Consider the following 24,667-nt stretch of genomic DNA (forward strand, 5'->3'; position numbering starts at 1 on the left):
ATTGCTAACGATGAGGTTTACGTTTGGAGCTACGTGGAGGCAAGAAAAGGATACCTCCTGCCTCCATTACTCCACGCCGCTACAGAAAGGGGCCAGTAAAACAACTGCTTCCTCCGCACCTACTTCTTAGAATTAAATGTTTATATCCTCTCCTGACACCTCCACTTACATGTACCATAACTCCGTAAATGTCCTCCCAGTAATCAATAAAAAAGTAATGCCTGGAATTACAGCTAGCAGAAGTAACACAGAATTTGGTACTTACCCCCTTCCAAGCCTTCCACGTGATATCCAGACAGGACGTTACTAGTTGCTGTCTGAAATTTTTCAAATGAAAATGTTCTTATAATAAGAAATACCCAACTGAGTTGTATTAAACTTGGACATTTTCAACATTTCTCAAAAAGGCTGAGTTTGAATACTTAGAAATTTTAATGTTAATAAACAATATCTTTTGCTTCCATCTCTGCTCTACATTAAACTACGTTTAAATATGGAAAAGAAGTACTTATGTGGCCCTCATCAAGGAAACTGGTAAGAGATTCCCTATACAAAAATTACCTGGTAGCAAAACAAAAAAGTGTACGTCCCCAGTTCTGAACCCAAAGGAGGAGCACCCCCATCCCACTTATTCATTTCACTCTCCTCTTGCTAACACCCAGAGAAAGACCAGCTAGCGAGGGGCCCTTTCTCCTGCATGGGGTACAGTGCCACCACTCTGGGGCCTGGGGCACATCCTGCCAAGTCCCCCTCACTCCAGGATGAGCCTTCCTCCCACGATGGAGCTGAGGACCCATCACGCTGATTTCCTGGATTTCCTGACTCCCTTGGTGCACGTAACTCCCCAGTCTGCTCCTCTGGCTCTAATTTGCCTCTAAATTCTACACCCCCCATTTCAAGTTAAGTGCCAGCCATAGCACGGTTTCTTATTTTTCTTAACTATTCGACAGCATTTTATGTGCTGGATCATTCTGTCAGCCACAGACAGATCCACTGCCAACAGCCTGCAAGTGCCTTTCTGCATTCCCACACCTCACAGAGGACTGGGAACATAATGGGTGCCCAGTAAGCACGGGATGGAGGAGATGGGGGGATGCACAGATGGTCATCCAAGCACTTTAAACAAATATATCCAAACCAAATGCATCATCTTCCTCCCAAATCTCATCCTCCTTCAGTTGCTCCTCAAGTTAATGGATCCACATCCACAAAGAGAGCAAGGCTCAAATTCCAAAAGCCGTCTTGAACTGCCTTCTGTCCCACTGAGTAGTCTCCAAATCTTGACCAACTAGGTCTAGAACGACTCTCTTATGTGTCTCCTACTCTACTCCCACTGCCACTGTCCTGGTTAAGGCCCTCATCTGCCCCTGAACCAAACGACCACCAATCTTACCCTGTACCAAGTCACCTCTGAGTCTTTACCCAACACCCCCATCCTTTAATCTCAGCCCCCATATTCCTGCCTTCCTGGTCTCCCCGAGGACTGCTCATCTCGTTTTCCTGCTTGCACTTCCGCTCCAGCACTTCCTGACCACAGGCAGCCCACCCTGCAGGTACATTAGCTGCGTGCATCTCGGACTGGCCCCAACAGATTGCTTTCCATAGCTATCTCAGCTTTCCAAAACCCAGAAAACCTTGAACAGCACAGGTGCTCAGTAAATGTTGAGCTGAATCAGAGGACATGGTATCCCAAGATGAAATTTGGAATGTTTTGTACCATACAAAGAATGTCGTCTAAATGCTAATTAGATATAACCAAAACAGTATCACTACAGCCTATATGTCGTTAATTAAATTGGACCTTTTAGGTTGGACTGGAACTAAGTCACTATGATACTGTTTCTACAGGAAGGTAGAAACTTGATTCTCAAACAACTTACTAAAAAGTTTTTAAAGACAACCCATTCTTTTTGCAAAATGAGGTCTGAATATCAGAATATATAAGCTAAATTGGAAGTAATTGTTCACATTGTAAAGATTCTATGCTCACAAAGAAGATACATTAAAAGATCTCTTTACATTCTACAAGCCAGATCTAAGTGCCATAATCCCACACTAGCTTTTAATATGATTTCATCTACATCAAATTTACAAATATAAAACCTAAAAATTCACTTCAATCATAAATTTAAAATACCTCCTCTAAAATATTTATTAAAATAAAATTTACCAGATATGCAAGGAAAAAAACGGGAATAAAATGTTTTAGTCCTATAATAAAGCTGAAAGCATTTCTAAATGTTAGAAGGGAAAAATACATGGTGTGTTTCACGAGTCAGCACCTGCCATGATGTGCAAATGAGCGGGCGCGTCTGTGCTGACACCCCAGCTCTCAGGCTGGCAGGGTCTAGCGAAAGACACATCTGCTGGCACAGAAGCTCGGCCTGGGCTGCGTATCTGGCCACCAAAGCTCTCAGGTTCCAACGTGTTGTGTTTGGGTTGGGTTTTTTTACTTGTTTTTCCTTTTATTATTTTAGACAGAAAGAGCATGACAGCAAGGGAGAGGGGCAAATGGGGAGAGAGCGAGAGAGAGAGAGAGAGAGAGAGAGAGAGAGAGAGAGAGAGAGAGAGAGAAAGAGGGAGAGAGTGAGAGAGAATCCCACACAGGCTCCACTCTCTGCACAGAGCCCAAAGCGGGGCTCAATCTCACAACCCCCTGAGCCAAAATCATGACTTGGATGCCCAACAGCCTGAGCCACTCAGGTGCCCCGGGTTGTTTGGGTTTTTTTTGAACACGTTTTTATTTGCTCAGACCCGAAGCAGAAGGCCAATGTCAATTAGCTTATGATCTGCACGCAGTTTGTACTGACACCTTCAGGGAAAGCAGACAAATTTCATATTGCTACAACTTCTATAAATTTACAATCAATCTATTGATTTTTGACATTTTAAATCTTACTAGAAACATACTCTTTTTGTTCCCATTAGTCAGCCTTGAGCTCCATGCCTTTATCCTCATCCACTAGCACTTCAAGTTCAATACCAGCTAAGCCCAATCTTTAAATAACAAATTGTTTCTATTTTTAAGTATGTCATGCACAACCATAAATAAGGGTCCTTTGTTTGTTAGCTTTTCTTGGATGGATTTTTTTTTTTAATAGTATCAGTTCATTAGTCAAAAAGAATACTACTTTGGTTACCTAGGAAAGTTGATTAGAAACAACATTTAGGTCACTTCTTTCAAAAGTACAGTCGCAAAACAAGACCCAAAGTGATGTTTGTGGCCTTACATGTGACAGGACTATAAATATTAAAAATAAAAATTCATATATATACAAATACATAACACACATATCTCTGTGCTTGATTATCAGGCATAAAGCTAGTAATTCAATTAAGGCAATAAAAAACAAGAAAGCCAAAACTTAAAATGATTAAAGTCATCTTATTTTACATTCTCATGTTAAAAGTCTAAAACATTTTAACTGTCTTCCTTTAAGCCTTAGAAATTCACAAGGCTACATATACACAAGAAAGGAAATGGCTTTTAAGTTAATTAGAGGTTACTGATTCTCAGTTAATTCACAATAAGACAAAGAAAATAACATTTTCTTTAAAGCCTATCTAACTGTAGCAAAACAAACAGTATCCTTATTCAGCTTATGCGAATCATGACGGTCTTCTCTGCTTATTTGTTGGTATGTGTGACATGTTACTAGATTTGGAACAGGAAAGTAATCTACAGGAGGTCAAGGTTTACACCTGCGCTTCTGCTCATCTTCCGACTGTCTGGAGCGCCCTCGTCTCAATCTCCATGACACTGGCACCTTCTTAATCCTCAATTCCTTGCTCAGCTGTCTCAGCCTCGGACCACCCAATCCAGTTATTTTTCCGTCACAGAAGGCTTATTTCTTTCCCTCATACCACTTTCCTCAATGTGAATTATACCTATAGCTGTTTAATTAATTTATTTGATCTCTGTCTCCTACCCTAGACTTTAACCTCCCAGACCACAGGTGTCTGTATTCCTAGCACCAAGCACAGGACCTCACACATAGTACATGCCAATTTTTGTAAATAAATAAGCCAATCAATCACTTTACATGGCTTCCATTTAAGATAAAAGCTGACAAAAATGGCTGGTTTTAAAATGAGACATCTAAGGGGAGCCAGGGTGACTCAGTCAATTGAGCATCCGACTTCAGCTCAGGTCATGATCTCACGGTTTGTGAGTTAGAGCCTAGCATTGAGCTCACCGCTGTCAGCACAGAGCCTGATTGGAATCTTCTGTCTCCCTCTCTCTCTGACCATCCCCTGTTTGTTTTTAAATAAACGTTTTTAAAATAATGATAAATATGGGGCGCCTGGGTGGCTCAGTCGGTTAAGCGGCCGACTTCGGCTCAGGTCACGATCTCACGGTCCATGAATTCGAGCCCCGCGTCGGGCTCTGTGCTGATGGCTCAGAGCCTGGAGCCTGTTCCGGATTCTGTGTCTCCCCCTCTCTGACCCTCCCCCGTTCATGCTTTGTCTCTCGCTGTCTCAAAAATAAATAAACGTTAAAAAAAAAAAATTAAAAAAAAATAATGATAAATAAAATGAGACATCTAAATAAAAATACTTTTATGTGTCTATATGAGGAAGAGAAATTTGAGACTTACAAAGCTATGGGCCTAATACATACCCCTGCTGTCCCCTGGCCTTCCACATGCCCTTCAAGTGCTTCATCAAAGCACATTTTTGTTCACCATTTACCCTGATACACATTATTTCCATCTCCTATCCTCCATTCCCTAAAAACAGTCCTTAAATCACACACTTCTTAAGTTGGTTAAAAAAAAAGTGGGGGGGGGGGTGCTTGAGGGGCGCCTGGGTACCTCAGTTGGTAAAGTGTCCAATGCTTGGCTTCGCCTCAGGTCATGATCTTGAGGTTCACAAGTTCGACCCCTGCATCAATCTCTGCAGTTTGGCAGCTGGAGCCTGCTTGGGATTCTCTCTCTCTCTGCCCCTCCCCTACTCCCTCTCTCTCCCTCAAAATAAATGAACTTAAAAAAAAAAAAAAAAGGAAACTTATAAAAAAAAAAAAGAAAAAAAAGCTTGACATTTTTAATGACAGTATTTTCTTAACAGCCAGACATATTTAAGCACTAAAATTTCCCAACCGTCCTTCCATTTGTTGGCCACAGACTACTAACAAGAATTAGGAATGGAAGACCTGAGGTTCAGAGGAAACATGAGAAGCAGCAGGGTTCCTGGGATGTGACCAAGCTGGGCTACAGAAGAAGGCCAAGGGGATCCACTACCCCACCTGTAGCCTTGTTCTTGGCCGATGCCCAAAGATTGTCCAATGTTAATACAGAACACTTACTAGCCAGATTGAGTTAAACTCTTTTCAAAGAAATCCACTGAAATAGTCTTACCTCTGTTTCTGTGAGAAGTGTTTTCAGTCTTGTCAAATCTTTTGTTACCATCCCATTCTGAAAAAGGTGAATGAAAAAGGCAAAACCTAGTTAGTATATTAGTTCTTTGCTCTGAGGGCGTAAGTCAATTCCTCCGCTGTTTCTAAGGTTTATCTGTAAAAAGACAATATTATCCTCATCTGCCAACCCACTACCATTAGTTATAATAAAGCTAACCAGCTACAAGGAAGGTTAAAAAAAGTTAACAGGACAAAATATACAGTGTGGCTAATAAAACACTGTATTCACCTTGTATGAGTTTAAAATCAATTCAATAAAGTATTCACAATGGGCATGACCAGAAAGCAAGATTCCATGAGCAAAGAGAAAAATAAACCTAAACTTTGAGCTTTTTACCCCCTAAAACTAACGGACTTGTATTTAAAAAATGGTGAACTCGATCAGTTACCCGTGACTCAGATTCACATAAAATGATCACAGCACTTTAAAAATAGTTCATTAATAAAGCAGTTGAAGAAAAACAGGCAAAATATTCACTCTTCTGAAGTTCAAATTTCACTTAGATACAAAAGCAAATACTTCTACCCACAGGTTAAACTGTGTAATATGCTAAACTTATACAGAAAACTTCCTTAAGGATAGAATTACCTTAGATGAACATAAGGGAAGGGAAGCAAAAAGAATATAAAAACAAGAAGGGGGACAAAACATAAGAGACTCTTAAATACAGAAAACAAGCAGAGGGTTGCCGGAGGGGTTGTGGGAGGGGGGATGGGCTAAATGGGTCAGGGGCATTAAGGAAACTACTTCTGAAATCACTGTTGCACTAGATGCTAACAAACTTGGATGTAAATTAAAAAGTAAATAAATAAAAACTAAATAAAAAATGTTTTTAAAAGGATAGAATTACCTTAATAATAAGAGATATATTCTTTATCATCTATTTAGAACTAAATACCTACATAATTTTGCTGGATTAGTAATACAGTTTAGCTTTATATCCACTTGTAAATTTGGTGAAATCAAAAACCAATGTTAAACGAATTAAACAACTCACTGCACAGTAATCCCTCAGAAAAAAACTCTATTACCTCCTGAGATGGGTCATTACATTATACTCAACAGTATACCAAGTACTTTCCTAATTTCTTTCTTTTCCCAGCCAAATATATTTATTTGCAGTGAAAACACAACTTTGCTCCAGGTTTTCACAATATATATCGATTCAGATGACTAAATGAGGTACAGAGAATTCACTCTGGCTTTCACTGTTTTGCACTGATTTCTCAGAAATATCCACAAATTTTATAACAGTAACCAAGTGATGAAAAAAAGTTTTAAAATATTTCTTCCAATTTCTATACATTGGGAGCTCTAAAGTTCCAAAATGCTGTCTTTCAATTATCTCAACCAAAACCAAACAAAAACTCTAGAAAATGCTACATAAAAAATTTATCCCGAGTGGCTGGGTGGCTCCGTTTGTTAAGCATCAGACTCTTGATTTTGGCTCAGGTCATGATCTCACCATCTGTGAGATCAAGCCCCATGTCAGGCTTTGTGCTGATAGCACGGAGCCTGCTTGGAATTATATGTGTCTCCCTCTCTCTCTGCCCCTCCCCTGCTCATATGTGAGCTCTTTCTTTCAAAATAAACAAACTTAAAAATAAAAATTTATCCCAAAGTCTGAATAGAATTAGATCATTCCATCAGAATGGTCAGAGTGGAATATTAACTTACACACATGAACATCTTCAGAAATAGAATTATTACTTTAGATAAATTTAAACATTTTATAAAACAAATGATTGGATTTAAGAACCCTGTATAATCACAAGTTGACAGAAGCATTTTAAAACCCCAAAATAAGGGGTGAGCCTGGCTGACTCAATCCATACAGCACGTGACTCTTGATCTCACAGTTCAAGCCCCACATTGAGCCTAGGGCTTACTTAAAAAATGAAATGAAATGGAATGGAATGGAATGGAATGGAATGGAATGGAATGGAATGAAATGAAATGAAATGAAATGAAATGAAATGAAATGAAATGAAATGAATCGAATCATCCCCCAAATATTCCCAGGTTTTATTAAATTATATCTTTAAAGAAAATCATCTGGGGGTACCTAGCTGGCTTGCTCAGTGCAGCAGGTGACTTTTGATCTTGGGGTTATGAGTTGGAGCCCAACGCTGGATACAGAAATTACTTAAAAATAAAAAAAATCTGGGGCGCCTGGGTGGCTCAGTTGGTTAAGCATCTGACTTCAGCTCAAGTCATGATCTCATGGTTCATGAGTTCAAGCCCTACACTGGACTCTGTGCTCTGTGCTCAGAGCCTGGAGCCTACTTAGGATTCTATGTCTCCCCTTCTCTCTGCCTTCCCCTGCTCACGCTCTCTCTCTCTCTCAAAAGTAAACATTAAAAAACAAAAACTATCTTAAAAAAAATAAATCTTTAAAGAAAATCATTATCTTATAGTTTCACAGTTTTAAAAAGTACCTGCAATTCTTATATATAGTATCACAAATTACTACAAGAATACAATGATTAAGCATCGGTTTGTTGAACAGAAACTTTGATTTCCAATAGGAGGAAGTAAGAGGAAAGCACAGACTGAACTGCTTCTTCCCACCACACGCCTTAGGAGTTAAATGAATGGATCCGTTTCGGACATTCAGGATCGGAGCTCATCAACGTACCAGGGACTCTCCTGTCAGCGACTTGGCAAGAATGTTGGATACAGGCTGGAGCTTTCCTTTCAGCTGCATGCAGCAAAGCACTGCCTGGAAGGCACCATCTCCCGTGGCCAGGCCTTCCCCCAGCACTGTCAGGAAGAAATAGCCAGCATTAACCACGTAACATTCGATACATACATTTTCCTGATTATAATGTTAGCACACTATCACAAGGATGACTACTTATATGCTAAAAGAACAACTTCAAGGGGCGCCTGGGTGGCTCAGTCGGTTAAGCGTCCAACTCTTGATTTCAGCTCAGGTCATGATCTTGTGCTCGTGGGTTTGAGCCTCATGTTGGGCTTCGTGCTGAGAGCTCAGGGTCTGCTTGGGATTCTCTCTCTCCTTTTCTCTCTGCCCCTTGCCTGCTCTCTTTCAAAATAAATAAAAACTTAAAAAAAAAAAAATTCAAGTACTAGAGGAAAGCAGTGATGTTTCTGTTCTGTCCAAGACATGCATAAAGACAAGAACAGAGGGACCTGGGTGGCTCAGTCGGTTAGGCATCCAACTCTTGATTTTGGCTCAAGTCATGATCTCATAGTTCATGGGATCAAGGCCCATGTCAGGCTCAGAGCTGACAGCATGGAGCCTGCTTGGGATTCTCTCTCCCTCTCTCTCTCTCTGCCCCTCCTCTGCTCGTGTGCCCTATCTCTCTAAAAATAAATAAATAATTTTCTTAAAAAAAATAAATTAATGAAAGAACATAAGACAGTCCACATATCTAACTCACTCCAGCCTACAATCAGTAGGATCACACCAAGAATCACAGGCAGAATTAACCTCAAAGCTCTCTCTCGAGTGAAAAATACCGTTCAACCTATGACAGCTGGGTAAATGAGGGATATTAAATGGCAGAAACATTCTGTGAATAAAATTTCCACATTTTCCACAGTGACACTTAAAATGCGTAAGAACAGAAACTACAAAACTCAACAGGTGGTATTCCTAAGCAGGTAAGAATTCGCTTTCATCAAAACCAGCAAGATTAACTAAGAACCCAAATGTCACATGGCCATAGCAAATGCTAATCGAATTGCTTGCAAGTGTTTACAGATTTAATACAATCACAAGAGCACATATTTAGAACAATACAGAATATACTCATTTTTATGCCATGTCATTTGAGATGATTTCTCACAGCAACTGTAATGGCTCAACTAGTAAAACAATCTGTATCTTTCTCTTCACTGCTAAGTCCAAGACTCTATTTTTAGTTTGTACACACTTTAGCTTCCTTTGCAACAAAATAATTTGCTGGAATAAAATATTTTGGAAACTGCATTTTTTTCTAATTATTTCCAAGGAAATGTTTAAGTATCAGTATAATATACTACATATTTAAAGTCTATCAGGTCTGCTCATAATGTATTTATTTTGGTTGTACTGAACATATCTTTTCGTTTTATTGTTCAATTTTTCCATTACAACAAATAACATTATAACAACACTAATAAAACTCTACAAAAAATTCCCCATAGGTCCATCACTCAACTAAACAGACTGTGTTCACTTACTTACGTTCTCTTCCAATTTTTATCAATATTTACATAATTTTTTACATGATTATAACTGATATAAACATAACAGTCTGTATTCTGCTTTATCTCCCCTTCACATATTCAAGATCTTCCATGTTCTGAGGGTTTGTGTTTATCATATTATTGTCCATCCAGTGTTCCATCAAGTAGATTTATCAATTTATTTCACTACTCCCTGGCTCCAGAACAATCCCAATTTTTAACTATTGAAACTAACACTGCAATAAACATCCTTATGCCCATACTTTTATTAAAGCAGATTACTAAATTGAAAGTTGCAGTCTCTCTGTAGTTAAGCTTTCATTCAATTACTTATAGTGCGGGCCAACCTGTTGTCTTGCTCCCTCCACATTACAGATCTACTCAACTGTCCCTGGGTAATTCCTGTAAGTGGTTAACTCCAACAGAGTATCGTGAAGAATATCTTGAACATCTTGTAAGATTCCCCAGTAAGTCTATGTCTCTCTCAGCTCTTACTATTCCTAAAACTATTCAATTAGGACCATTGGGAGTGAGGGAAGCAAACCACAAGACACCGTTAAATACAGAAAACAAACTGAGGGTGGATGGTGGCGGGGGGCGGGGGAAGGGAGGAATGGGCACTGAGGAGGGCACTTGTTGGGCTGAGCCCTGGGTGCTGTATGGCAATTGGACAATAAATTATATTTGAAAACGAATAGGACCGTTGGCAAAGGCACTTTAGCTCTCTGGCCCTCAGTGTGATCACCTGTAAAACAGAACGGGTAAGTTTGTTGTAAGGATCAAATAATACACTGCAAATATAATGCTCTGAAGAAAAGTCAGTCCTACTAAGGGCTGAACTATTTACCTTCGCTAAGCCTGCTTCCTCCCCTGTAAAATGGAGGTGACGGGAGCTACCTAATAAGGCTACAGTAAAGATGAACTGTGTTACTTATGTCAAGTAGGAGACTAGCGGTCTCCTCGTAAGAGTCCCCTAGATGTTACCCTCCCCTTGTAAAAATTATAAAGCAGTACTGAGTGCTGCTAAGGAAATATCCTAGTTCCTTTCCAGTAATTGGGTCCTAAGAAACTAGTTGTCAAAAGCTGAAGAATGTTTCAGGAAAACGAAAAATCTGTAAGAATATTTCAACCTCAGGTGATTATGTCATGTTTAAAGAATATTAAATCACATATTTTACAAAGCCTTTTATAGATATTTAGTTTCATACAAGGTATTTGCTGAATTTTACTGTGCAAAAGCTCTTGCATTGCACTCATGTTTGAAGGCCTCAATATTTATCAAAATTACGTTTCCTTTTTTTCTTTCTCTCCCTTTTTTAGACAAGAATCAGTACTGATGTACTTTTTTCTAACTGTTGCCCTAAAATGCAATGCAGTTTGTCTTGCAGGATCCCACATAAAGAACTGTCGCAAAAAAACAGTCAACAATTATACATAAAAAACTCTCCTGCTTTTGTATCATATAACGAGATTAAACTGCAATATGCCAACCTGGTCCCTTATTATCTGTAATATCTTGAAAAGGCTTGAAAGAAAACAAAATACAGCCTCATGTATTATTAAACTTGCCTTAGCTATAATAACTGAACTTGCCAAAAGAGAGAACATTAAGAATGTAATCTAGGGGCACCTGGGTGGCTCAGTCAGTTGCGTGTCCACATTCAGCTCAGGTCATGATCTCACAGTTCGTGAATTTGAGCCCCACATCAGGCTCATTGCTGTCACCTGCTTCGGATCCTCTGTCCCCCTTTCTGCCCCTCCCCCGCTTGCGCTTTCTCTCTCAAAAATACATAAAAATTTCTTAAGTAAAATTCATTTTTAAAAAGTGTAATCGGGACGCCTGGGTGGTTCAGTCAGTTGAGTGTCCGACTCTTGATCTCAGCTCAGGTCATGATCTTGTGGTCCATGGGTTCGAGCCCCGCATTAGGCTCTGTGCTGACAGTGCAGATCCTGCTTGAGATTCTGTCTCTCCTTCTCTCTGCCCCTCCCCTGCCTGTGCTCGCTCTCTCTCAAAATAAATAAATAAACTAAGGAAAGATTAAAAAAAAAAGTGTAATCTAATCTTGAGCAATTGTAAATATGTTACAATGCCTTGCAGAAAAATTCTCTTCCCACCAACTATCTGTAAGATTTTACTGTAAGCACACAACTTCCCAAACTGGACCACTCCTTCCTGTCTACTGAGTTACCAAGGAGGAGACCTGAAAGTCTTACCTCTGCTGCTATACTCAGGTCTCTACCCCCTTCTCTATCTTTAGTTTCTGTAATATGTATTACTTGAAATATTTTAGACCAGAAACTAATATTAAAGGAACAGTCATTCAACTGTTTCCACAAAATAGCCTCTGGCTATCAAAAGGAGACAATCAACAATTAAAATGTAATTCCCCTTCTTTAAATTACATACAGTGAGAAAGGTGATTTAAAATAAGCCTTAAGTACAGTAAGTGGTATGATTCTGTATGTTTTCAGTCACATCACCATATCAGGGTGTTTCATCAAGTCCTTAGTTATTTTTAAAATCTTTGGGTGGCTGGGTCAGTTGTCAGTTGAGTGTCCGTCCGACTTTGGCTCAGGTCATGATCTCAGGGTTCGTGAGTTCAAGCCCCGCAGTGACCTCGCGACTGTCAGCACAGAGCCCACTTTGGATCCTCTGTCTCCCTCTCTGCCCCTCCCTGCTCACACTCTCTCTTTCAAAAAATAAACATTAACTAATTAAATCTGTTATTGAAATGCTAGGCCTAATCAAGGTATTTTTCCAAAATGTTCAATGTATACCAAAGGAGGCAAGAATATACAATGGGGAAAACAGAGTCTCTTCAGTAAATGGTGTTGGGAAAATTGGACAGCTACATGCAAAAGAATGAAACTGGACCGCTGTCTTATACCATACACAAAAACAAACTCAAAATGGATTAAATACCTAAAAGAAGTGAAACCATAAAACTGTTGGAAGAAAACAGGCAGTAATCTCTTTGACATCGGCCTCAGCAACATTTTTGTAGGTCTGTCTCTTCAGGCAAGGGAAAGAAAAGCAAAAGTAAACTATTGGGACTACACCAAAATAAAAAGCTTTTGCACCACAAAGGAAATCATCAATAAAAAGAAAAGGCAGGGCGCCTGGGTGGCTCAGTCAGTTAAGCACCCCACTCTTGATTTCGGATCAGGTCACGATTTCACGGTTCGTGAGATCAAGCCTTACATCAGGCTCTGCGCTGACAGCACAAAGCCTGCTTGGGATTCTCTCTCCCACTCCGTCCTTCCCTCCCCAGGTTGGATGTGCTCACACTCTCCCTCAAAATAAGTAAACTTTAAAAAAAAATTATGATCCTAATTTAGTTCTTGGCTTGGAAATAAATCAGCCATAAAAAATATTTTGGGGACAACCAAGTAAATTTGATTAGAGAGCGGGTTTTAGGTAATATTAGGGAATTACTGTCAGTTTTTTTAAATTTATTTATTTTGAGAGAGACAAAGACAGCATGAGGGGAAGGGCAGAGAGAGAGAGGGAGAGAGAGAATCCCAAACAGGCTCTGCACTGCCAGCACAGAGCCCAAAGCGAGGCTCAGCCTCACAAAACCACAGGGAATTACTGCCCATTTTATTTGTTAATAATAATAACATTGTGGTTATGCATTTATGGCCTTATTTTTTAGAGATGAGTACTAACGTGGCTAGGGGTAAATATCACGATGCCTAGCATTATTTTTAAATATGTCAGAAAAAAGTGAATTTGGTCAAATGTTACAATCTTAGAATATGAATGCTTATTAAACTATCTGTTCTATTCTCCTATGTATTTTAATTTCTTCATAATACAAAACAACTTTTCGTGTTTTTTAATTCTATAACCAAGACTGCCTGCCTGCTTTCCTAACCCTGTCTGAGAAAGTGAAATCAGAAGGTCAGAAGCAGCAAATGGAAAGGGGGAGGAGGTAGTTACAACAGGGCACGTTGAGAGTTGCAAGGAATGCAAACTGACAGCCTCACGGTAAGGGAACAGATGTCAAAACAATATGGCTCAGTCAGTTAGGTGTCCGACTCTTATTTCAGCTCAGGTCAGGATCTCCCAGTTCATGCCATAGAGTCTCGCATGGGGCTCCACACTGTGTGCTTGGGATCCTCTGTCTCCCTCTCTCTCTCTGCCCTTCCTCTGCTCGTGCTCTCTCAAAATAGATAAATAAACTTAAAAAAAAAAAAAAAGATATACTGTATTACGTAATACTTACGACGGCAAACGTAAGGTTGGGGCCGCTAGGATACGAACAGTTCTCCGGCATTACAAAGTAGTATAATAATTAACAGACTGAGGTTCTTGACTTGCTTTTTATTACTAACTCACTGCCTGCCCATGGTATTTTATTTTACATAATGTTACCAAAAGTTGAAAAAGAAAAAAAAAAATTCATCTAATAGCAGAACTCTACAACTAGCAATACATACACATAAACTTGGCTAATCTTCCCGAATGTCTGTTTCAAGTGAACAACTATATACACTGCTCTGGCATCTTAGCAAGCATTTTCCATGTGCTTCCGTATCACATAGATGCTAACAAGGAATGCATAGAATTTCATTAAAAGAACTCCTCCATTACTGGAAGCTAACTGATTTTTCACTTTTACACACAGCACTGCAATGAACACCATTCCACATACAATTTCTTCTTTCTTTTGGATTATTTACTTGGGATAGCATCCCAGAAATGAGATTAGTGGGTCGAAGGGTATAAGCATATTACCAAGCTGCATTCTGCTTCACACTCCACCAACACAAGAGTATATTTATTTCATTACGACTTTATCCTAGACATTGGTTAAACTTTTCTCCCCCAACATCATAGAGGTGTGATTGGTATACAAAAACTGCATATAATTAACGTATACAATCTGGTGAGTTTGTATATATGTATTCACGCATGTTATTATCATCACAATGCAGGTAGTAAACATATAAACATATCCATCACCTCCAAAAGATTGCTGGTTAAACACTTATTTTAGTAATTCAGTAGTTGTAAAGTAGTATCTAACTTTAAAACTGCTAAATGAGGGGCGCCTGGGTGGCTTAGTCGGTTAAGTGTCCAACTTCAGCTCAGGTCATGATCTCGCAGTCCGTGAGTTCGAGCCCCGCGTCGGGCTCTGTGCTGATGGCTCGGAGCCTGGAGCCTGCTTCCGATTCTGTCTCTCTCTCTCTCTCTCTCTCTCTCTCTCTCTCTGCCCCTCCCCCATTCATGTTCTGTCTCTCTCTGTCTCAAACATAAATAAATGTTAAAAAAAAAATTTTTTTTAAAAACCTGCTAAATGAAACAACAGAAAAATGCAACCTTTTCCGTATGCTCCTTCACCAATAGCATTTACTCTCCTGTGACTTCTCACAAACCATTTAACCTTCTGGGACTTTGTACATCTCCAAGATGAGAAGACTGTATTCCACCTCGCTAATCCTCAAGGGAGTGAAAATTAAAGAAAGAGTGTCCATTTCTCACACGTGAGGTTGGCAAAACATCAAGACTGGCAGGTTCCAGTGTCCGTGTGATTACACGGCAGGGCCATACGCATGTGCTGCTGGTGGGTGTGTGCACCTGAACTAATCTGACAGCGTCTGTTAAAACTGTAAGTATACAATTTTAACCCAGACATCCAACTTTTAAGACTCCTTTACCCAGACATCCAACTTTTAAGACTATCCTACGGAAACTAGCAACACTAAAGAAGAATATATTTTTATTACAGGATGGATTATAATGACAGACGAGGACACAAGAACCACCTGAACGCCTACCGATATGAGAAGTTTTGAGGAAATAGGAAAACATTTATAGTATGGAATATTAAGCAGTAATTGGAACTGGAGAAACTTAGAAAGATATCCATGACAGGTACCCAGGTGGCTCAGTCAGTCCAGTGTCCGACTCTTGATCTTGGCTCACATCATAATCTCACGGTTCATGAGTTCGAGCAACACATCAGGCTCTGCACTGACAGTACGGAGGCTGCTTGGGATCCTCTCTCCCTCTCTCTCTCTCTCTGCCCCTTCCCCGCTCGCTATGTCTCTCTCTCTCTCTCTCTCAAAATAAATAAATAAATAAATACATACATACATACATACATACATACATACATACAGAAATTAAAAAAAGAAAGACACCTATCTATGATCTGTTGGTATGTAAGAAAGCAATCTGCTTTGTACTGATCACATGAATCTTTTTTAATTTTTAAAGGAAAACCCCTATCTACATATTTTAGGCATTTGTGTTTATCACTATAGAGAAAGATACCAAAGATACAGCAAGGTAATAACCATGATTTCTTCAGATGGGATAAAAAGGGGAAATGATTCCCTTCTTCATATTCCTCTATATTATCTGACTTATTGTTATCTGGCTCCCTGGTAATTTTATTTTTTGTTGTTGTTGTGGGTAATTTTAAATGTCCAGAGATAGTAAAGATTTTGTTAAAGGGCGTTCACATTCTTCAGTGAATGGTTAAATTATGTCCAATATGCCACAGGAGTATGTCAGATAGTTTTTAAGGTTTACAACAAGAACAGTTAATACTTTTAAAAGTTTTGATACAAAGGAGTAATAAAAAAATTAACCTCTGTTTAACACCTCAGCACCCCTCCCCCAAATTCTGGATAAACGAAACATTCTATTATTCAAATCACAGCTGTGATTGAAGCAAAACTTCCCACCACACACTGTACCCCTTCTCCCACTCACTCGGAGATTCATTCCAGTGAACTGGCAGGAATCACGAAGAAAAGCATTCCTATTCTACGAGTACCCAAAGAGCAAAAATCTTTCTAGTTAATTTCTCGCCCAAAGAAAACAGAAATAAAGCACTAACGAGCATGCCAGTCAGGCTCTCTTCTCTAAGGGACATCTACTGAAGGGAAAAAAACATTCTAAGATGGACAGACAAGCCTCTCAATTTATCCAAGCTTAACATCTTAATCAATGTGTGTTACAGGTCTTAATATTTGGCTCTTATTGACTAAAAATACTCACACAAACTTTAAAAGGACACTATCAGTGTTCCCACTCATGACGATGAACAATGTTCAGATGTACATCCATCAGAGCAGGAAAGTCGCCATCCACATTAGTTACTAGTAACCACAGTGAGGGGGTTTCAAATGTTTTACTCTCTCTTGAAATTAGCATATAAAAAAATCAAATCTTAAACACTGCTCAATTTAAATAACTCAAAATTTTCAAAGCAGAAAACAGTCCCATTCTTAAACATACCATGCCTACAATCTTCATCAGCTTGCCCATAGTTTTTCTGCAAAATAAAAGATACAAGATAAAATTAAGTCGTTCAAGGGCAGCTTAAAACAGATTTTATCAAAAACAAAAACAAAAACTCAACTTTGTTTCAAAGTGTGATTATTAATGTTTGGAATTTAATATTCACAGAGCAAAACTAACTCATGTGCTCTACCAACAATATAATGTCCTTCCCTGTCCATTACTCACACTCCTTCTCACCTTCTCTACTTCCAAACCACCAGAACCTCCTCCCTCACGATCACGCTCAGCTAACGACTCCCCTGAGAAAACAGAGCCCTGAGAAGAGAGTTCCCGAGGACTGTCACCCCATGTCTGCCCGCTTCCCAGCGCACTCTCTGCCTTCCGCCTGTTACCAGGCCAGCCTCCAGGGCCCTTTCTAGCGTACCGCTGGGGCAGACCTGCTCTATAACCCGCTCAAGAACATCGCTCCGGCAAGCCGCCTCTACTCCTACATCGCTGACTTTTTTGCTTTCCACTGATTCAGTCCTTTAAACAAACATGGGGCTACTTCACCCATCTTAAAAAAATCCTTCTTGTGACCTCACTTCTCCCACCAGTTACCACTCTCACTTTTTTGTGCCTCTTTGGGACAAAACTCCCCGAGAACTGTCTATACTCATGTACTTCAATTCCTTCCCGGTGACTCTCAAACTGTCTTTAGTCAGATGGGCACCGCCACTCCACGGAGGCTGCTCTCGTGCTGGTCTCCAGTGACCTCCACTGCACAGCCGGACACGCGGTCTACGCTGACTTGTTCCCATTCAGATGCACTGTCACATCTCCGTCGCCTCTCAATTCTCACTGCTACATTCACAGCAACAGACACTGCTGACCACTCTCTCACTTGGATCCACTTTCTTTACTTGGCTACGGGTTCACGGCCCTCCCTTAGTTTTCCTTTATGTCAAGGGTTGCTCTTCAGGCTGCTTTGCTGGTTCCTCTTCTTCTCCTGCACCTCTTCACACTGTAGTGCCATTAAGACTAAGTCCTCGGTCCTCTCCTCTTCTCTATGTACATTCGTTCATTCCCTTGGTGATCTCACCCAGGCTCAAGACTTTAGATGTCATCTACAGGCCCCCAACTCTTAAGTCAGTGTCTTTGACCCAGACCTCTCTCCCAAACTCCACACCTGCCTGACTGCTTCCTCAACATCTCCAGCCGGCTATCTAAATGACATCTCAAACTCAGGATGTCCAAAACTGAACTCCCAACTTGCCCCACAAAACCTGTGCACCACCAACAGCCTTGTCATCTCAGTTGAGGAAACTCCACTTTCCAATTGCTCAGACAAAGCAACATGGAAGTAAATAATCTGTGACCGCTCTCTCTCTCTCTCACTCCCTGCATTCAATGTATTAGGAAATCATACTAGTCCGACCTTCAACTTAGAACCAGAATCAAACCACTCCTCAGTCTCTCTGCTGCCGCCATTTTGCCTGAGTCACTATCATGTCTGGCCTGGATTATTCCAACAGCTTCCCAACTAGTCCCCCTGCCTCACTTACCCCTCCAGAGTCTACCCTCAATATAAAAGCCAAAGAATCCCTGCCAAATCAGATCATGCCATTCCTCTGCTCAAAACCTAACAAGAGCTCCCCAACTTAAGTAGAAGAAAACCAGGTCCTTATAGGGACCTAGAGGGCCCCACAGGATTCAGCCCCATTGCCCACTCCCCCTCACATACTTTTCTCCAGCACACTGGTCTTCTAGCTATTTCTCAAATATGCCAGGCAGGCTTCTGCCTCAGAACCTTCGCACTGACTGTTGCCTCTGCCTGTAATGTTCTTCCTCCAGATTTTGACATGGCTCGCTCCCTTGCCTCCTTCGTATCACCTGATCAGCAAAGCTGACCCTGACCACTCAATTTCAAATTGCAACCCCAACCCTAACCCTATATCCCCAAATCTCCCTTGCCATGACTTTTTTTTTCAGCAGACTGCTACCTTCTAACACTCTCAAGTGTCTATTTATGTGTAATATGTACTGTTTAGGGTCTGTCCCCCAGCTAGAAAAAATATCATGAAGATCATTTTTTTCCACCAATGTCTATCAAGTACCTAGACCAGTGTCCGGTACATAGTATACACTCAATAAATATTTGCCGAATGAGTGGATAACCCAAAATGCTATACAACAAGTTGTATTAAACAATTTTAAAGGTGTAAAAACAGTTGTTGCTGTCAAACACGTTCAGCAATCACTAGCCACATCAGCCCGGACTTAGGTGATTGTGGCCAACAATTTTCCCCACTCAATGAAAAAGTCCATTTTTCACGGCTCAGCATTGGCTTATTGACAGTGTTTACCCACCAGTTGCAAAAACGAGGCGATTCTGTAAAGAAGACTCTCAATTTTGATGCTTTCTATCTCCAGTGGACATGGCCCTGTGAAGTCGGCCATGGAGTACTGGCCAAGAGAAAGGAGGGCCTCTGTGCAGTGCTTGAGGGTCATTTCATAGTCCTGCCTCTTAAGTGATTCGCACGCTTGTTCACATGACTTCTCAGCTCTTCTGTCTTCCATGACTCAGGGACAAAAATCCTAAAGACAGAAAGAAAGGATAGGTCAGAGAAGGTTTTAAAATCTCACTCGTTTTCAATTCTAGTCTCATTCCTACCTCCGTTGGTTTAATTATCTCTCGGAATAGTTACTCTCAACCAGCCTTCTGATCAAGGTCACAGCTGAGCTTGTGATGCTACAAAATCTATACTTCTCTTTTACATTTTATGAAGTCTTTACTAAGATCCAAGCATAACATCAACCGTAAGTAGAGATCACACAACCAACCACCAAATGTAGAAATGAGTCAAATTGATAAAGGAAACATGACTTTGAGTACCGCAAGGTGCAACAAACCATGAAGGCTGTTTTGTGTGTTTTTTTTAAACCAGAAGGTACAGAAATGCTTCATATCCAAACCTCCCAATTTCAGTATTGTAATTCCGTGACTGGGATCGCAGAGAATCAAGACCTATACCGTGCAGGATTTTTCCCACCAACATAAAAACCTGGCTAAAATGTCAGTTTGAACCGCCTATTCATTCAATTCGGCAAACATTCCCCGAGGCCGGGCCCTGTGCTAGCAGCCCCGAAATCCACGACAGAGCACAGCACGGCTGCTCTCAGGCAACTCCGATTCTGGCAAGAGCAGCAATTCCGAGAAAGACTTATTCCATCCGCCACAAGGCATGAGCTGGCCTCGAAAGGTGAACGGGAGTTCCCTACACAGAGATGACAGGGAGAGCGTACGCGGGATTTTCAGAGAGAAGAGTTCAAGTGAAACCACCAAGAGGAACAACCGCGTGACCTAAACTCCAGGTGTGTCAGGGAAAGCGGAGGAGCCGAGAATGACCTCAAGGGCCGCAAGAAGGGAGGGCTTTATTCCACAGGTGCTGGGGCGTGATGGGCTGTCACAGGAAGAAGGAGGCTCTCCCACAGAAGTGCCGTAAGAACAGGCGAGAAGCGGGCACGGCCATCAGGAACACCACCACGGCGGTCCGAGGAGGAGAGTCTGCGAATGCAAGCCCGGCCTCGCCCCAGCTGGATGGCTCACGGCGAGAGCACGACACCTGGGCAGAGAGGACCTCAACCCCGTGGACTGCCGATCACGACACTGCGTCGCGGGAGCACTCTCGCGGACCGCCCATCACCAGCTCGGTCAGGCACGGAGAGTGCGTTTCCTGCCCGCCCCCCCTCGCTTGCCGGCCCTCCTGCTCTTCCCCACCTTCCACCTGACCCACCGGCCCCAGGTGCTCATCGGTCCCTCTCGCCTCCTCTCCTGCCCGCAGCCCCGGCGAGCTTCCTGCCGCCTCTCCAGCTCTGACGGCCACCTGGCCCAGGCTCCCCTGCTCTTCTTCTGCCATGCGCCGCACACAGCGAGAGCTGAGGGGAGAAAGCCGTGGACGGGCACCCAGAACACGGTGGCAGTGAGTTGGGCGTGATGACAGACGTCTGCAGAGGTCCGTCCGGGCCCCTTCAACTTGGAGATACTCGTAGGTCAAAAAGTGCAGGGGCACCTGAGTGGCTCAGTCGGGTAAGCACGGGACCCCTGATTTCAGCTCAGGGCATGGTCTCGCAGCTTCTGAGATCGAGCCCCACACTGGGCTCATGCTGACAGTAGGGAGCCCGCTGAGGATTCTGTCTGTCTGTCTGTCTGTCTCTCTCTCTCAAAATGAATAAGTAAAACTCGCAAAGTAAATGACTTGCTTTAAAGAAAGGAAGACAAAATAGCGACACTACAAGATAATAACTGATTATAGAGACCTCAGATGATGCTACTGACACTTTGGTCCGAGTAGGTCTTTGCCGAGGGAGAGCTGTCCTGGGTGCTGTAAGATATTTAGCAGCATCTCTGGCCAGTGGCACCTCCCAACCTGTGACAACCGAAAGTATCTCCAGACCGGAGCAAATGTCCCCTGGGGGGGGAACTCATTCCTGATTGACAACTACCGATACAAACGAGCTTCTCGCGTTGGCTTGCCAGACAGCAAAAGTAGATGCATAAACCCATGGACGCCAAAGGCCTCAGAATTGGCAGATCTTTCCTGTAAAACTCTCAGCCGCATCTAGAAAATATTACAAAAGAAGTGAAAAGAAAAGAAAAACTAAGAATGCACAAGCTAAAATCTTTCTTAGGGAGAGAACAGAGCACAGGGAGCCAGAGCAGAGACGCAGAGCCAGAGGCCTTGCATTCAAAACTCACCGGCCCCCTCACCCACCGGCCCCCTCACTCAGATACTCACGAGCTGCACAGCCTGGGGCGAGTGACTTAACCTCCAGTATCCCACCCAACTTGCTCACCTCAAAACTGGCAAACAACTGGGGCGCCTGGGTGGCTCAGTCGGTTAAGCGTCCGACTTCGGCTCAGGTCATGATCTCGCGGTCCGTGAGTTCGAGCCCCGCGTCGGGCTCTGTGCTGACAGCTCAGAGCCTGGAGCCTGTTTCAGATTCTGTGTCTCCCTCTCTCTCTGCCCCTCCCCTATTCATGCTCTGTCTCTCTCTGTCTCAAAAATAAATAAACGTTAAAAAAAAAAAATTAAAAAAAAAAAACTGGCAAACAACTACTGCCTACCTCCTATGGTTAATGTAGGATCAGGTGAAGTATCGTGTGTAGAACACTTACGAGAATGCCTAGCACACAGTAAGTGCTCAGGAAGCGTCAGCTATGGCTATTTCCCTAAAATTCCAAATTTTCAGTTTACACAAAGTAGAATCACTTCACTGATCTCAACATACAATACTATATTTACAGTAAACAAAATAACACTCTGCGTAACTACCTAGTTAACAGAGCAATTATTTTCATCCATTTTACCCATCTCAATAAACTGATAATGATTACGCAAGAATGGCCACTGGAGAAATAAGTACATTTGTATGTCACTGATATACACAAGACAACCCCTAAAACTGGCTACAAAGGGAGATCACAAAGACTCCTGTCAACATCAGCCACCAAGCATACTCCCCAGGGATATCTCAAAACATTAATATATCAGCAGATTGGGGACAGAACTATTAACTTCAGCAGCTCCAGGGGGAATTAACTTGAAGAGTTAATGTCTGATTCATTAGGTTCAAGTGCCTATCTCAGAAGAGGATGTGAAGGTTTCTACCACACTTACCTTTGTTAATCAGGTCTTAATAATTAGTTTCTCCCCAAGTCCTACCTGAACCTCACCAGGGGTACTTAGCTGTAGTGTGGACCTCAGTACAAAGCAGGTCTTATTCAACTATTTTCTCTGGTTTTTCAGAAAACAGAAGGACCTAGCTACACATCCTCCTTCTGAAGAAGTTAAAAAAGCTTTCTCATGGGTAAAATAAAAACTGCCAGTCAAAGCGAGACAATGTCTCAGCCATGCTAAAATGGACTATAGAAAATACACAGTAAGAGTAGAACTACTACTCCTGGAAGAGGCCAGCACCCAGATACACCTCACTGTGTGGCTGACACTCTTGTCTAGGATACAGACACAGCTGTCTCAACAACATACAATCCTACCGCCTGCCCAGAACAGCCTGATCCAAGGGCAAACAGTGACCAAGCTCTAAGAGTCTCTCCCATGGGGACAGGGAGGCCCAGGGAATGGAGATGAGTCCCGTGAATCACATCGATACAGGAAGAAGCATCACATCCGCCCATTGTGAGATCTACCCCCTATCAGCCTTGATTCTTTCTCTTCCTGTTAAAAACAACCAACTTGCATAAGAAGAATATAAAACACTGTATGTAACTTTCTACAAACTCCTCCACCTGTGGGGAACATGGGCTTGGGAGTGTGTGACTTCACAGGCAAGGGAAACCAAGATTCCAACCCAAATCCATTAACTCCTGCAATCTGCTGCTGACGTATAAAAAAGACTAATATCATTAGTTGTTTGGCCACCCAGTATCCATTCCTTTTCCTGCTAACAAAAGCCCACATTTTCCCTTTGAGAATTCACCTCAGCCCTACTCTCAGTCCATATGGTTCCTGAAGAGCGGACCGCATCAAGGAATCCAAGGGTGTCATGTGACCGCAACTGGCTCATAGCCCCAAACACAAAGACTGGCTCAGGCAAGACATGTGACCCCATAAGAACCAATGAGACACGAGACTTCTGCTGAGGCTTCTGGGAAAAACACAGGTGTTCTTTCCCACTAAACCTAAAGAGTGAGAGGCTCCCGGGGTTGAATATGCTGCGGCCACTTTTCTAACATACGGCCCCTACAACCGAAGTCTGTACAGGAAAAGGCAGAGTTGATCCATAGGGAGAAACAGTCCTGATGACATCACTTGAGCCCCAACTCCAGCTAACTATGCCTGGACTTTGCAGTTAAGTGCGCCAAGAAATTTCTTTCTAGTTTAACCCAGGCAGTTGGGGCTAACTGATATACATGTATGTCTGATTAGCACCTCCCAGGATGTGAAAAACTGAATGAGCTGATAATTGTCTTATAATATATATACACACGATTATTAGTAACACTGGCCACAGTTATTGATTGCTAATAACGGTAAATATAAAGAAGAAAAAAGTGGGCTTGGGAGAGAAATGGCTTAATGTGATACTTGGTTATTCTGCCTGTTAAAAATACAATTCTAGGAGCACCTGGCTGGCTTAGTCAGTGAAGCACACAACTCTTGATCTCAGGGTTGTGAGTTCGAGCCCCACGTTGGGTGTAGAGATTACTTAAAAATAAAATCTTAAAGGGGCGCATGGGTGTCTCAGTCCATTAAGCTCAGGTCATGATCTCATCGTTCGGTTCATGAGTTTGAGCCCAGCATCCAGCTCTGCGCTGACAGAGCAGAGCCTAGTTTCCCTCTCTCTGCCCATCCCTTGCACTCGCTGTCTCTCAAAAAATAAATAAACATTTAATAAAAATAAAAATAAAAGAAAGTGTGAAAGTCTTCACAAACCTAAGCCAATCATCTCCTTTGGTGAAGCAAAAGTCCCATGCGTCCCTAAGACTAAGGATAAGGAGTATTTTAATCGGCACCACCTTTCCAAGAAATGATAACATTTGCACTTTCCACAAGTCAACTTTATAAGAACATCGCTATCACTAAGTTAGTTTCACTACTTTTATAGAAAAGAAATTTGTTTTAAAATCTATCCATCTTAGTACAATAAAAAAAAAAAAAGGAAAGACACTGATAAATTAGACTTCATCAAAATTACACTTTGGCTCTTTGAAAGACACTGTTAAGAGAATGAAAACTAAAGACTAAGAAAAAATTATCTGCACATCACATGTCTGAAAGAGGATTTGTGTCTG

At 41.7% G+C, this 24,667-nt stretch overlaps 1 protein-coding gene across 7 annotated transcripts in view; it reads right to left on the minus strand.

The window, feature by feature from the left end:
• The window catches only part of HELZ (helicase with zinc finger), a 155,229-nt gene that overhangs the window by 111,641 nt on the left and 18,921 nt on the right, over window positions 1-24,667 (minus strand). For 5 of the 7 annotated variants that reach the window (XM_047081555.1, XM_047081556.1, XM_047081552.1 and 2 more), the window contains 5 exons: window positions 19,222-19,449; window positions 16,867-16,903; window positions 8,056-8,180; window positions 5,358-5,414; window positions 266-317 (listed from right to left, as the gene is read on the minus strand). In XM_047081555.1, coding sequence (XP_046937511.1) covers window positions 266-317; window positions 5,358-5,414; window positions 8,056-8,180; window positions 16,867-16,903; window positions 19,222-19,431 — 481 coding nt within the window. In that variant the 5' untranslated portion in view covers window positions 19,432-19,449. Of the gene's footprint in view, window positions 1-265; window positions 318-5,357; window positions 5,415-8,055; window positions 8,181-16,866; window positions 16,904-19,221; window positions 19,450-24,667 lie in introns of those variants that run through there. The other 2 variants (XM_047081557.1, XM_047081558.1) reach the window with 2 other exon arrangements.

Source organism: Lynx rufus, unplaced genomic scaffold (assembly GCF_022079265.1).
Source record: "Lynx rufus isolate CCGP_SWC_20201006 ecotype Redwood Valley unplaced genomic scaffold, mLynRuf1.p SCAF_18, whole genome shotgun sequence".
NCBI classification, from domain to species: domain Eukaryota; kingdom Metazoa; phylum Chordata; class Mammalia; order Carnivora; family Felidae; genus Lynx; species Lynx rufus.